Source organism: Lissotriton helveticus, chromosome 9, assembly GCF_964261635.1.
Source record: "Lissotriton helveticus chromosome 9, aLisHel1.1, whole genome shotgun sequence".
Taxonomy (NCBI): Eukaryota; Metazoa; Chordata; class Amphibia; order Caudata; family Salamandridae; genus Lissotriton; species Lissotriton helveticus.
Window position 1 is genome coordinate 398728025 of NC_136070.1, and position 14630 is coordinate 398742654.

Below are 14630 nucleotides of genomic sequence, written 5' to 3' on the forward strand. Positions count from 1 at the left end.
GCACTGATACTTTCAATGAGTAATGTTTAACATTTCTGGGTCACCACCTAGAATTTCACTTATATTGGAGTCAGCACGTGCTTTTCACATTCGTACCACTTTGTGTTAAGGAATGGGATTTCTGCCTCTAATGGAGTACAGCAGTGGTTCGCAAACTTTTGACTTCTAGCGACCCCCATTTAATCATTGCTGGAACTCATGGACCCCCACTGAAGCATTATTGGTATCAGGGACCTTCCCCCACGAGCCATTACTGGGTCCCTGCCTAAGCATTGTTGATGATTTGAACCGCAAAACAATGCACAAATGTTACAGAAAAAAGCATTAATCTAACAAATACACAAATGTTGACCCATTTTATTTAATTCACAAACACAAAACTACAATTTTAATAATAAATGTTACTGGAAAGGTTGGAGCTTTTTTCAGTTCAATTGAAGCCACTTTTCATCCATACTATATTCTTTTTGATGCACCTTCACTGCTCCCGTGAATCAATCTGAGATACTAATTTAATTCTCAACCCCAAAATTCAAATTCCTTTACAAGTACAGTGCGTTTTAAAATGTTCAAATGTACATTTAGCTTCTTTATTTATATACATTTTATTAATCTGTTAACCCTATCGCTGCTGCCGTCGGCCGTTGGACGTTGCGCGAGCTACCTCCCTGGTGCTGCGCACGTCTAACGGTCGACGCGCCGAACCCGTTTCTTCGAACGTTCCGCACTGGCACGGAACGTTCGAAGCAGTAAACGGGTTAATATTATGTAATTATCTAAGTAGTCGCAGGACCCCTGAAGAGGCTTCGTGGACCCCCGGGGGTCCCCGGACCACAGTTTGGGAACCACTGAAGTACAAGAATAACTGGGAAGAGTTGAGGTTCACTATTAACATCAGGTCTCACTAGTCTTTTCTGCATTCATCAGCTATCAGGAAAGACCTTAACATTTTAATCGTTCTAAGAGACTAGACTGGCTTAATAATGCTGATTGAAGCCTCCGTAGGCCTAGAATGCCAGGACTCTCCAAAAATGGTTTGATTTAGTTGTAGAATCTAATGTACTTTGTCAGGCCTACTTCATGTACAATATTTGCATGGAGTCGAGTGGAAGCATCTCTAAATGCTGCAGTTCCCCCAGTACCTTCGAATCTCGTTGCATACTAGACAAAGGTAAGCATTTACTCTGTTGATCTGCAAAACCCTAAAGGGAAATTTTCTTTCTCGCAATGCCTTTATTTGCACACATTTTATTTGTGCCATCTACATTTTAGGTTAAACGGTCATATAAAAACAGACTTTGAATACCCTATAATGATGCAAGTTGTGTAGTTTGATATTTATTGTAAACATACTTTAAATTGTAAGCGTTGTATGAGCCCAAAGACACAAATCTGTAAATTGCTTTAGAGACTCAGAATGATTGAAATGAAAATGCAGGTATGGTGACACCTTTTTGGGTAGTTTATCAAATATCTGAATAAAGCACCTATGTGGAGCACCCCAAGGACCAAACATCCGACAAGCTGAGAGCACGCTAAAGACAAGACAGTTTGTTTAGTATATTGAGATAGGGGAGACATGCACTGTAACTTCAAACATGGGATATATGACAATTGAAAGTGACTCTGAAAAAAAAACGCCATGTACTTGGCTAGAGAAAATAGCAAATTAGTGAAAACGCCTGGCTGTAAATGCAGGATGAAAGTACAGTAAGTGTAGGAAGCTGGCTTTTTATGTAGTATGCCAGTGTAAGTCGAGCAGCTTAGGCTTATCAGAGGGGAGTGTTAAACGTCTGTTGAACACACACAGTCAATAAATAGTTCACACACTCAAAAAGAAATCCAAGACCAATTTAGAAAAAGTAAGTTGATTTTTATAGGAATTTAGACACCAAGATCTTTAGAATAACTTGAGTACTTTCGGAGACATCAATTTTAGATGAAAACAGTAAAATAGTTTAAATAACGCTTTTTAGACATGTGCTTCAAACTCTACAGTGTTAATCTATGGGAGGAAAAACACATGTAGCAAAACTGTACTTGCAGTCGGAGTTCAGAGGTACCTTTTGAGACTTAAGGTACTAAGGGGCCTTGGTTTAAAGTACCACCAGCATTTTCCCTTTACCTGTCCTGGTGTGTTCTGGTGCAGAGTTGCTGATCGGTATGGTCGCCTCGAACGCTACACTTGTAAAGTCAATGGGGCTTGAATCTAAGCGGCTGCAGAAAGGGGCTTGTGGACAAGCCCAGCTGAACCGAATGGTGGCTCAGATTGTAGGGACTCCTAGGCCAAAGGGATACAGTCAGTAGTCATGAACATGGGCAGCGGGGCTCGGTTGCAAAGGTGCTTGGCTGGGTGGATGACCACTTGCATTTGAGGTTCTCATGGTTGTTGGTACACCTGCAGAGAAGGGAAAAACAAGACAGCAGGGCCACTCTGGTCATAGGTCTCTTTGGTCCTGAAGTCCTTCGATGTGCTGTAAGGCTTCCAAGGCGGCGAGGCCCTGGCTAGATGAACAGCAATAGAAAAGAGAACTTCCCTTGGCAGGGACACTAGTGTCCTCATACACATGTATTGTTATAAAGACATATCTGCATTTCAATCTATTCAAACACAAGTTGTAAAAGCAAATTATTCCATTTATTCTTTGAAAAAGTTGTTATCACTTGATTATACAATTGTTAAACCATATAAAAACAATTTATCACTATCACAGGACACCAACAATATACCGTTATTACAATGCAACGTTAGAAACAATTCATTCACTCCATTTTATACATTCCAATACTTAAAAAAAGGTAAAAGCAGCAATAAACATTTTGCACTACAATATTAACAGAAAAGAAAAATCAATCAAATCACATTGAGGGAGAGACAGAGAAAGACATCAATTTTAGTCATGGAGATTACACATCTGAGAACCTCATAATTGTCAGATCTACACCTAGGCCTAATGTATTCTAGACTTCCAGGTTAGATTGGTTCTCTTGATTGTGTGTTTGCTGCGTCAATGCGTTTCGATGGCTCCTTTATTGATGTACTGCCATCTTTTTCAAGACTACGTGGTTCGTCTCTCCTATTATGCTGGGCACTGGATGGTTGCCACTGTTAAAATGTATTTCTGAGAACAAATGATATGCTGTCAGAATCAGAACATCAACAATCATTCTCACTTAATAGAACTTTTTATACTACGTTCTTAATGACGATTTCGATTATTTTATATATAGCACCCAGGAGAACACTTCATTGTCTTTTTCCTGAGTTCTTGTGATCTCACTATACATGGGGTTCCATCTTATGGCTGTACCTTCATATCTTTGGGGTCACACCCAAGGGGTTGTGTTGATTTATCATCCCGGGATATCTCCCTTCATACCCTTACCCATTCTTAGGTGAAATTACATGGGAACCTTTTTTACCTGTTCACATGACCGTTAGCATTCTACTGGTTTGTTTGCCTCCTCTACACTCCAGATGTCTAGTTCCTCTCAGATCATCTATCTTAAGGGGAAAATCACGGTGTTAGTTCTCTATTCTTATTGCATTGCTAATTTCTTCTCTTAAAATATATATTTCGATGGGTCAAATACCTTATAATAAGACTGAAGAATCATCAGGTCCGCCTTGCTTAGAGGTTCAATTGTTTCATAAACAGGTATTTCTGAAACATATTTATTGTATAATGTATTATACTTCCTCATTCACTTCGCTAATTTATAAAAAAGGAGGGAATGTTATTTATTTCTTACCCCTATTTTCGGTATGATCTTCTTAGGTAGTGCTCTCACTGACGGACTTTAGTTCTTTTGTCTAAGGCGTCCGTTGTGGTGAGATATCTCCCAGTTTATATCCTGAAATATGCATATATATAGTGTTATAGGCACAGTCGTTTATCTGGGGATCTACCCTTAAGAATGCCCAGTGCTAACCCTACTTCTTACCTCATTATATTGAACCAGGTTCACACTGGGGAGTGGTATCGATCGCGAGCTTCGTGTGGTAGTATCGAGTCTCTGGATAACCGTGAGTCTGTAATCTTCTCCCTGAAGGAGCAATGTAAACAAAATGCGGGCATGTTTAAATAATCGAGTTGGCCGCATCCCTCTTGGTGCCTAGGGTCAGGGTGGGCGAGTTGTCTTACCGGCTATATTCTGCTCGCTCGCATTCCGCTCCCTTCTTCGGCAGTCTTCCTAGCGTCTCTGCTGCGGTGGCGGTTAAAAAGAATCAAACTTGCCGCTGCCTGCGTATTTAAACCTATCGGTCGACTTGGTCATTGGTTGCCTGTTACTGGTACACCGGTGAGTCTAATCAGTGCCGTTCGGCAATTACTTTGTTTTTTTCTTTCTTTCCGTTTACGCTGAACCCTAGGTTCCAAGCCTCGTTTTCGTTTGCCTATTCGCGGTTCACGCCTCTCAGTCGGATTGGACCGCGGCTTTCACCGGGCTCCGATGTTCACAACTGTATTTTTCCTATTACTGGATTGCTTCGTTCCGCGTTACGAGAGGTCGAGTGAGAGCGCGTCTCCTACCATGGTGTTAATACAACCTATATCGTTGCGTATCCACTATATTTCTCCAGACCGGACAAGCCCCAGTCTAGGTTACATATTTTGCATAACCCACTGCGGTTTATATGGTTGTTATTTCTTGTTTGTTTGTCCCATCATGGCTCCTGTTCTCTACTAATCTCTTGTTTATAAACACACAGTTAGGAAGGGATACCCATGTGTATTTCTGAAGATTACAGCTTGACATCATTAGAACACTAACACATATTTCTCTTTTTTGTATTATATTACTTGTATATAGTGTCTGGAGGTCACTTCATAGATTTCCCCAGTTTCTTAACTGCTAGTTATTTGTAACTATAGCCATCCAGTCCTCTCTGGAGTTCAAGCCTCTCTTTATAGTATCAAGATGGCATATGAACCATTGTTCACGTTTCTTCCTCAAGGCTTCTAGGTTACCCCCCCTTCTGCTTACGCTGACTTTCTCTAAAATGAACCATGAGAATTGGTTACAGTCATGGTTGTTTGTTACGAAGTGCTCTGTGAGAGGAGCATTTTCCTTTTTATTCTTAAGAGCTGATCTATGTTCTAATAATCTTATGCGTAATTCTCTCCCTGTCTCACCTACATAACCCAGCCCACATGGGCAGATGATGAGGTAGATTACGCTTTTACTTCTACAGTTTGTCAAATTTTTGGACATGAACATAGGCAGCAGGGCTCGGTTGCAAAGGTGCTTGGCTGGGTGGATGACCACTTGCATTTGAGGTTCTCATGGTTGTTGATACCCCTGCAGAGAAGGGAAAAACAAGACAGCAGGGCCACTGTGGTCATAGGTCTCTTTGGTCCTGAAGTCCTTCGATGTGCTCTAAGGCTTCCAAGGCGGCGAGACCCTGGCTAGATGAACAGCAAGCCTTGGCTGGTGCAAGTGCCCTGGTATGCAGGGTATTAGGGCAGGGGGGCTCCTGTCAGGTCTATTATCTCAAAACTCGGCAGAGAGATGGGGCTCACCTCCTAGACCTACAAAACCCCTCTTGTAATGTTGCTCCCACTGTGAGCCAGATGCCCACGGGGAACCAGGCAGATGCAGTTGGTGCCTGCAGTTGCAGGGGAATGGCTCTTCCACCTCAAGGTAGATTCTAGATGGTTGTTAAAGTGCAGACAGTCAACCAAGTGTTGGAGAGCATGAACAGCTGCATGACAAGTCGGGTCTTTGCTATTGTTAAGGAGCAAGCAGCAAGGCAGAGTTTGGCGCCAATTTCTGTATAGGTCCTTGGATCTTGCGGTGTTGTCTCTTCTTTATCCTTCTTCTGTTCCCAGGTAGTCAAATCTCTCTCTCTGGTGTTGGGGAACCCCTAAATACTCAATGTAGGGGTGTTTATGGGAGTATATGATAATAGTCAATAGACTACCTACCAGTATGGTGACTACAACCCTATATGACCACTTCCTGTGGGGAGTGGACATAACCCTGACCCAGAAGTCTCTATTTTCACACAAACAATATTTTGAAACTTTTTTCCAGATGTTCACTTCAGGTAGGCCTCCTTAGCCCTGTGGCTAGCCTGCGAGTGAAACACAGCTCCTGAATTTCTAATTTCCCACCTGCTCAGGAGCCAAACGGGCCCCAGGGTAGAGGGTGGCATTCCCCAGGTCTGGGGGGAAACAGGATTGCATATCAAAGGTGGCACAGGCTTTGAAGCCTCTGGCCTTGATATGCTAAAACACTAGCTATCCTGCTGGAGGAGGTGGGAACACCTTCTGCGGAGCAGGCATTGATCCTGACCTCTGAGAGCGCAGGCTCTCCAAGGCAGGGGGGCAAAAACTCATCTAGGTGGCACAGTGGAATATTTGAGTCAGCCATCACACTAAGTGCCTAGTAGGGTTACGGGGGCCACCTCTAAGGTGCCCTTTGGGGGTATGTCTTCCTAAATCCGATACTGGCATCAGTATGGATTTATTAAGACAAGGTGTTTGATATCTGTGAAGCCATCATGTAGCTGAGTAACTCGTAATGACCAGTGCTCGGTACATGTTCTTACAATTGCTCCCTGAACACTTGCAATGAATATTAAGGAAACTAAGCATCACAGGGGTACATCTGTTCATGCAGAGATGCCTTCACGTGTACTATAATTCACCCTGACTTAGGGCTCTAAGGCCTGCTGTTGGGGTGACTTACATATAATGCATGCAGTTTGCATGGCCATTACAGACGGGGTGTGTACAGTGTCATGTTTTCAGAATGGCTTGCGCCATTACACACATCGTGCAAAGACAATCTTGCATGCAGTTTAGTTGGCTACAATTCTATCATAAGGAAAAGTGACACCCCTAATCTCTTGGTATTTGTATTCTGTATTTATGGAGTTTTATATAGCGCTGGATGGACCCGAAGGTACAATGGCAAGTTACAACAATCATCATTTATACATTTTACACACATTTCAAAGTGAATGCCAAATCATAGGCGGCAGAGACGGAGAAGGGGGGATCAGAGTAAGACTAGACGGATAGGTAGGGGAGGGGGGAAGAGACCCAGAGGGGGGAGGGGGCATAGGCAGTGCGGGCAGAAGGAGAAAGACGTTCACCAGAAGTCAACAACAAAATGGCTGGTGAGTCAAAAGTCAGAGGGACAAAAGTCCACGATGTGAACCAGGGAGTAAGAATTAATCGCAAAGAGGGGAGAAGTCAAAGGAGGGTGCGCAGATCCATAGTCAAAGGCAGAAGGCAGGGAAAAGAAGTATGCAGAGGCTCCGGATCACAGGGGCTTTGGCGATAATAGTCCTCCCGGCGTAGCTCCTGCTCCCCCATAACTGTAAAGGGCTCTCAGGTCATAGAAGATGGGATCAAGGCAGAGAACCTCTGAGTATACGGCCAGCATGGGGGGACAGCAAGGCAGCAGCGTAATCTGGGTGAGCGAGAATTCTCCGGGTTGGCAGACTGCAGGCGGGAACGCGGGTACAACGGGGCAAACAGAGCCATGGCACTCACCATCGATAAAGCAGTAACTTGCGACCTGGTGGGTGGAGGGACGGTACAGAAGAGTAGAATCTCGTCCCCGTTCAGACTGCCACCTTCTGGAGCCATTACGATGATAAAAGAGCAGCATCCAGGCTGGTAAGAAGATCTGAATTGGTTATGAGGGAGGCAGCAGAGGGAGAAAAACAAAGGCAGCGGGATGGGCCTGTCATGTCCCGATGTCCAGAAGGGTAGGTGACGGTCGCAGGGGGACCCGGGCCAGCCTCCTCAATAGCCAAACCATCTCGTCCCCGTATCAATCCATCGCCATCCGGAGCCCACCAACGTTTTCAGATCTGCGCCAAGGCTCTCTTAATGTGGCTTTGGACATGGCAGGTGGGCATTTGAGACATCCACCAACTTTTTGTGGATGATCCATTATCTCCCACATTTAAATGACCCCTCTTTGTTAAGTAAAGGTTATGATTAGATGATAAACAATATACCACTGGATTTTCTTTTGGATACTTTGAGCTCATTTAAAGTAAAGTGTATTCCTTAATCTCTGCTTCATGTCTTTACTTCCCCCAGATGGAGGCTAAAGTGGTAATGGCAAAGCTTTTGCAGAGATATGAGTTTGAACTGGTCCCTGGACAGAGCTTCAAGATATTGGACACAGGCTCACTTAAACCACGTGATGGTGTGATTTGCAGGATAACACCCAGAAGAAATTCAAATGCTTCAAAATAATGTCTTTTGTATGCTTTTTCTATTAAACTAGTAAATTGCATGTACACTATGCTTTGATTAACAAATACGTTGTTTTGTTGGCGAGTATAAATGTCATTGCTTCACTGAAATTAATCTGTTTAATCTTGCTAGGTTGATTACCATTCAGGTAGCAGACAAGTAAAAGACCAAAGTTCCCATTCAAATCTCACTTGTCACTAAGGATTGGAAAACAATGGTAATATTAATCCTTACACTCCAAATTTTAAGTTGGCCTACTGAAAAAGTCAGATGAAAAATTCCAGTTTTATGTCAATCAATCAGTATTTGTATAGCGCAGTTTATCACCCCAGGGGTATCCAGGTACTTGCTTGACAGGAAATATCCAATGTCCATGGCAATTAGCTTGCTAGAGGAAGGCTTCAATGATATAAATATAAATGCATGTTTAATCTAAATCAAAACTAGATCCTTCACAGGGAACATGATTGATCAACATCTACCTCTTCTTTGTGACAGTCCTCAATATAGCAAGGTGAGACTTTATCCAGAAGACCCGCAAATCCACCAGCCTTTTAATTATCATTTTTAGACCTCCCCTTAACCTCAGTATACTTCTACCTGACCGCATACATGGGAAATCATCCTGGTCCGTCTTTCAGAGAGTCAATCACTGATTGAAGCTGGGTACCTATTATTCTTTAAGCTCATTCCTTGAATCTTGGTGTGTAAGTAAAACATGGGTACAAGCTCAAATGTGGAAGGTAGTTCTATATACCTTTCAGTTTCCAGAGATACCATTTGACCATGTCCCATATTTCCAGATTGGTCTTTGTAGTAATATAGTTGTATGTTACTGATGTGTGTGTCAGCCAGCCACACGTTTAAATTCTGGTAGGCCAATGGGCTTGTATTCCACATAAAGGTAATCAGACCACACCTACAGTGATATTAGTGCATCTGATATAGATGAGCCTGTGTAAATAAGCATGAATGGTACACTCCTTGACAACAGACCTTTCACATACCTGTAAAATATAGGTTCCATCTGAACTTCCTATTGGGGCTACATAAGCGGTTCCAGTTTATTTATTTAGAGTTTTGATAGCTCAAACTCGACATAAAGGTATCAGAGCACTTTACATAGTTGGGAGGGTAACAGTTGCACAAGTTACATATGGGTGAGTACAATTCCAGGTACATATGGGTAAATGCAATCGCATGGAATACATGGAAGCAGTGTACACAAGAAGTATACTATAAGCAGTCACAGTTGTGTGAGTTGCAATTGGAGTAGGTATAAATATATGGGGTAGGCACAGAGAAGGCAACAGCGTATATGAGAGTTCTACAATAGATAGAATGATATGTGGACAATAAAGGGCCTCAGGTAGTTATGGAAGGGCTTGTCGATTTAGGTAATAGTGTGTGTATAAGCTAACAGTGTTGGTGTGGGAAGAGCAAGAAAGCATTAAAAGCATAGAATAACATATAGGCTCATAATAACAATATTGTGTTGACGTTGAATGAGCAAAAGAGCATAGAGGCCTAATATAACAGTGCAGACTATCAGTGTAGGTATAACGGCACAAGCTACTCTCAGGGCAACATTATGAGTAGACAATCGCAATTCTGCAGTAGAAGAGTTCCTGCATCCACCTGGATGGAGGTCAACAGTGGCAGTGGACTCCGATTGGGGGATTATAGATAGAGTGAGTTGCCGAAGGGGGAGGGGTCTGGGGCTACAGATTCCTTTGCAGATCATTGTAGGCTGTACCAGGGGCTCTGGAGAAGGTGGCGAGTTGTTGCAGGCAGAGCACAACGGGCTTCAGCTGCAAGTAAACGTTGTTGAAAGCATGATATGTCAGAGGGGAGGGTGGGGTGGGGGCTACCCATGAGGGACAGGTCATTGGGCCATTCATCTGCCTTGTAGTCTCAAGCTTGAGACGTTGGGAGTGCGAGCGACGCAGCTCTGGGCACGATGTACTGGGCATCGGTCCCTTACTCCTGGCACACATGCCGACAGTGACACGCTCGCCTGTGGAGCGGAGGAGCGGGTGCCGGTCAGGTGGAGCAGCCATGGGGGAGTGGCAGTGGAGGGCTCAGAGGCTAAAATAGGAGCTTCCTCATCGTCATCTCCTTTAGGCGCGCTCTGTGATTGAAGGAGGTGAGGTGGAGGGGCAGTCTCGGGTCGCATGGCAGTCCCAAAAATACACAGCAGTCCTCAGGGGATGAAATGGGAGCCTCCTCACCGTCATAGCTTTCAGGTGTGCTCTGTGCATGAGGGAGGTAGTGGTTTGGGGGTGTTCTTGGGACACATGGCAGTCCCAAAGACAGAGTCAGTCCCCCTGGCCAACTGAGGCCGGTCACGTGAACAAGGGGGTAGCTTCTGGTTTGCCTTTCGCTTCTTCACTCTGCATTATCCTGCTGCAAGTCCTATTTTTTTCTCTAACTGGGCTCCTGATTTGTGCTGCCAAGCACCACTCACACCTTAGCGCCATATAGCTAGGGTGTCTGCGTGAGTCTTGCATAGATTCTGTACAGGAAGGCAACCTTCCTATCAAAATACCATGCCTAGACAAGTTTTAAAACTTTTCCTACTTTGTATGTGTTTAGCATTGGTGGCGCCCAGTGCGACAATGTTTTTTGACGCCCCCCCCCCCAATGACCACCTCCACCACAGATTCCCTCCCCATCACCCTTTAACAGTCTCCATAACCACTCTCTCTCAGGTGCATTTAATTAATTTTACAGCGTCACTCATAAAAGTGAAGGGTGTCGGATCACTCTACATAACACACACATTACACAGAGACTATCAATCATAGGTGTGTAAATCAGTGTGTAGGAAATGTTACAGAATACAGAGGACAACAGGGGTGGATTCACATTGTATCCAGTATAGTTGAAGTGTAATTTGTCTGGGAAAGCACAAACTCTGAATTTAAAATGTAACACAGTGGATTGGGGCTTTCTTCAATAACAAGAACTGATTTCTACCCAGATTAATCCTTTTTGCAACATTAGAATAATGAAAGTCTGGGAAAAAATCCAAACGGTCTAATCTATACTTTGAAGTCCGCACGCAGTTCTTTGAAGGTTAATAGCTCAGTGTAAAATGCAACTAACAAAAGGAAGTCACTGACAAAAGCAGTAACCCACTGACCTGTTTACATTACATTCACGTTGTGATCTGCATGCTCTGTGCAGCAGGCATACTTTACCATGAATCAAAACTTCCAGGACTCAAAACTTCTACTTGACAAAACTCCGATCTCACCTGGAGTTTTCTTGACATATTAGTAGTTGCCTGATAATTGCTGGAGGCCAGGAACAGGGCAGCAAGTGCTTTTAACACCTTCGACGCTACTGACGGAACCGTTCCGTCACGTCCCTTGGGTGGGCTGTGCTCATGACGGAACGGTTCCGTCACGGCCCGGCCGCCGCGCCTGCGCGGCGCTGATTTCGCGCCTGCGCGGCGCTGATTTCGCGCCTGCGCGGCGCTGATTTCGCGCCTGCGCGGCGTGTTTCATTAAGCGGGCGGGGCCGTGACGGAACCGTTCCGTCATAAGCACAGCTCACCCGCGAGCCGTGACGGAACAGTTCTGTCACCAGCGCAGGTGAGCCGCGCGCCCGCCCGCGACCGTTAGCGCTGCGGCGGAATATCCGCCGCAGCTAAGGAGTTAAGCTCAATATATGCTAGCAAACAGGCGCCCCCATGCAAAGTCAGCACCCAGTGCGGTGGCACCGGCCGCAACGCCCTGGAGCTGGCCCTAGTGTGCTGCACAGTGCAGCACGCATGCATAGTCGGAAAAGAAAGGAGAAATAAAAACATTTCTCCAATTAGCGACTCCTTTGACATGGCAGTAACTTTTTGAGCTAAACCTTGTCTACAATTGTGTGTGGCCAACAAGCTGTAGAAATTAGAAACGGGTTAGGGTAAACAAGGCTTTTTGGTACATTGTGAATTTGGAGACCATCATGTAATGTTTACGGACATTCACTGCCGATGCATTTTATGGAACTTGAGGTTATTTACAATTGAGTGGGAGTTGTAAAAATAGTCCCTCGGTTTTTACTCTGATATGAAGACTATAGCATCACAGATGTGGTGGGCCCAGCAGTCTCTGAACACGAGAAGACAGCAAGCAAAACCCTCTTCAGGGAGAACTTCAATACGCACCACACGCCCCCCAGTCATAATACACGCTGCACCATTTAGAGACAAAAAATCACCAAACCCCTCCACGGGGAAATAAATTACCTCTAGAGTGACAGAAATGTAATATTAATCTCAAAACATGTGCTTTTTGATTTAGATTTAATTTTACATGCATCTTACCGTGTATGCTTATCAAAGTTACTGATATGAATATAGTCACATAGCAATGTGTTCACTTTAATAATTACTTATGCTTATGTTGATGGCTATGGTTATATTATTGCAGCGTTCATTGTTTTTTCTTCACCTTAAGCAATAAAATAAAAAAACATGTAAAATTTGAGTATGTGTCAATTTGTTAAGGTGGTTGTCAACATTAAGTATTACTTGATTTCTGCGTAACCCCTTCGGCGCTGATGACGAGCTCAGCTCGTCATCAGTTGCGCCGCTCGCACGCTGATGACGAGCTGAGCTCGTCATGTAACGCGGCTTTTTGAAAAAAGCCGAGTAGCGCGAAAATCGCCGCAGCGCGCATGCGGTTAAACATTAGAGTGCAGCGTACATCCTTCATTAGCCTCTTTATTTAATGAATGGAAGTGATTCTTTGTAGAACATGTCCTATTTACCACTCATTTTGGAATACAAATTGTGAAGGCGCAAACCACAAGCATTTCCGAAAATAAGATTGGGTGCCATAATGTGAGGATGGTGCATGGCCTGGTCAGTGCCGGGCATTTATTGTAATTGATGCATATCAAGCCATGTGTACAATCAACAAGAATGCTCCCACGCATTAACCTCAGGAGTCAGAACTTGTATTGCAGACAGGACATTGCAAAGTCAGTAGGCCTGATTCACAACGGGAAACTTGGTTGTAAACATAACTTTATATCCCAGTTCATCTTGTTAACACCTGCCAGGAATACTCAAAGAGATTCTTAAGCAGCATGAATCTATTTACAACGGCAGAGATTTCAGCACTCGTACATCCCAATCAAGGCGGAAAATCAGGTGCTTCAAGGCGTTGTTTGACTTGGAAGTTTGTGAACACCCACAAAACTGGACAGTTGTGAGCATTCACAAACTAATACCTGTCTCCTATCCACCCTAGGAAGGTAGGGGATTTGTTCCAGCACAGGGTGAATCTTCTCCCCTTCCAGGAGGAATAGGGGAATAGTTCACCCTCAGCTTTGGTGAAGGTGTAGTGGAAGGGCTTTCTCCAAGGAAAACAATTGAGATTGATATAATTGACTCGATTACCCCTGTGCAAAGTTATTCACTATGGAGAGGGAATAGATGCCCTGGAGAAAAATCAAATGACATTCACAGTTAATCAATCAGGGGTTTGTAAAGTGCAGCTACTCACCCGCAAGGGTCTCAAGGTGCAGGGGTGGGGTGGCGGCTCCGTTCGGTGCTGAGGGTCAGCTGAAGAGCCAGGTCTTGAGGTCCTTCCTGAACTGGAGCAGTGTAGAGCTTTACCAGAGGTGGAAGGGGAGGTTGTTCCAGATTTTGGCTGCGAGGCAGGAGAAGGACTTTTCACCTCTGTTCAGGTATTGTAGATGCGTGGGATGGTGGCCAGAGAGGTCGGCTGATCAGAGGTTTCTTTTGGGTACGTGGAAGGAGAGGCAGTTGTTTAGATATGCTGATCCGATGTTGTGGAGGGCTTTGTATGCGTGCATGAGGAGCTTGAAGGTTATTCTTCCCATTAGAATGAATGCATAGTGGCACCTGCTTTAGCTGTCCAAGGGTACTATTGAAAATGTTTGTGAATGCCAAAAAGTTGTAAGTCTTCTCTTACAGGTAGGTGTACATCTGTGAACAACTTTGAGAATAAACCCATAAAGGGGCTGTTCCTCTCTTGATTAATGTTTATATGTTGGTGCACCCCGGTTTTCAATACCGTGATGTTCCTAACATGTTTTCAGTTGGGACAGTTTAGTTACTCTTTCACTGCTTCCTACACTGAGCTTCCTCATCATCTTTGTACTGGCACACACATTGTCAGCACTGATGATTACTGCCGCCACCAGGAAGTCTTGATGGTCTAACTCCCCTCGGAGTTCAGCACTGGGTTTTTTCTCCTCTGTCACCTGAAAATGGTGCATTGGTGATGGAATGCACACCCTTCCAGAACTGTCCTCGCGCCATTCCAAATACCCTTGGCAATCTCTGCCTGTTCCCCGATCACAACAACACTTCCAGCCCGTCTTGTCTCACTTTACCTCAGAAACAAGATACTTCAGTGCCAAAGGGAATGCCACTGGGTG

The 14630-nt window shown here is 44.3% G+C and overlaps 1 protein-coding gene across 2 annotated transcripts in view; it reads left to right on the top strand.

Moving 5' to 3' along the window:
• Positions 1-8271, top strand: part of LOC144781359 (cholesterol 24-hydroxylase-like) — a 345923-nt gene extending 337652 nt beyond the window's left edge. For both annotated transcript variants that reach the window (XM_078660148.1, XM_078660147.1), the window contains exon 15: positions 8064-8271. In XM_078660148.1, coding sequence (XP_078516274.1) covers positions 8064-8222 — 159 coding nt within the window. In that variant the 3' untranslated portion in view covers positions 8223-8271. The remainder of the gene's footprint in view (positions 1-8063) is intronic.
• The last annotated feature ends 6359 nt before the right edge of the window (positions 8272-14630 follow it).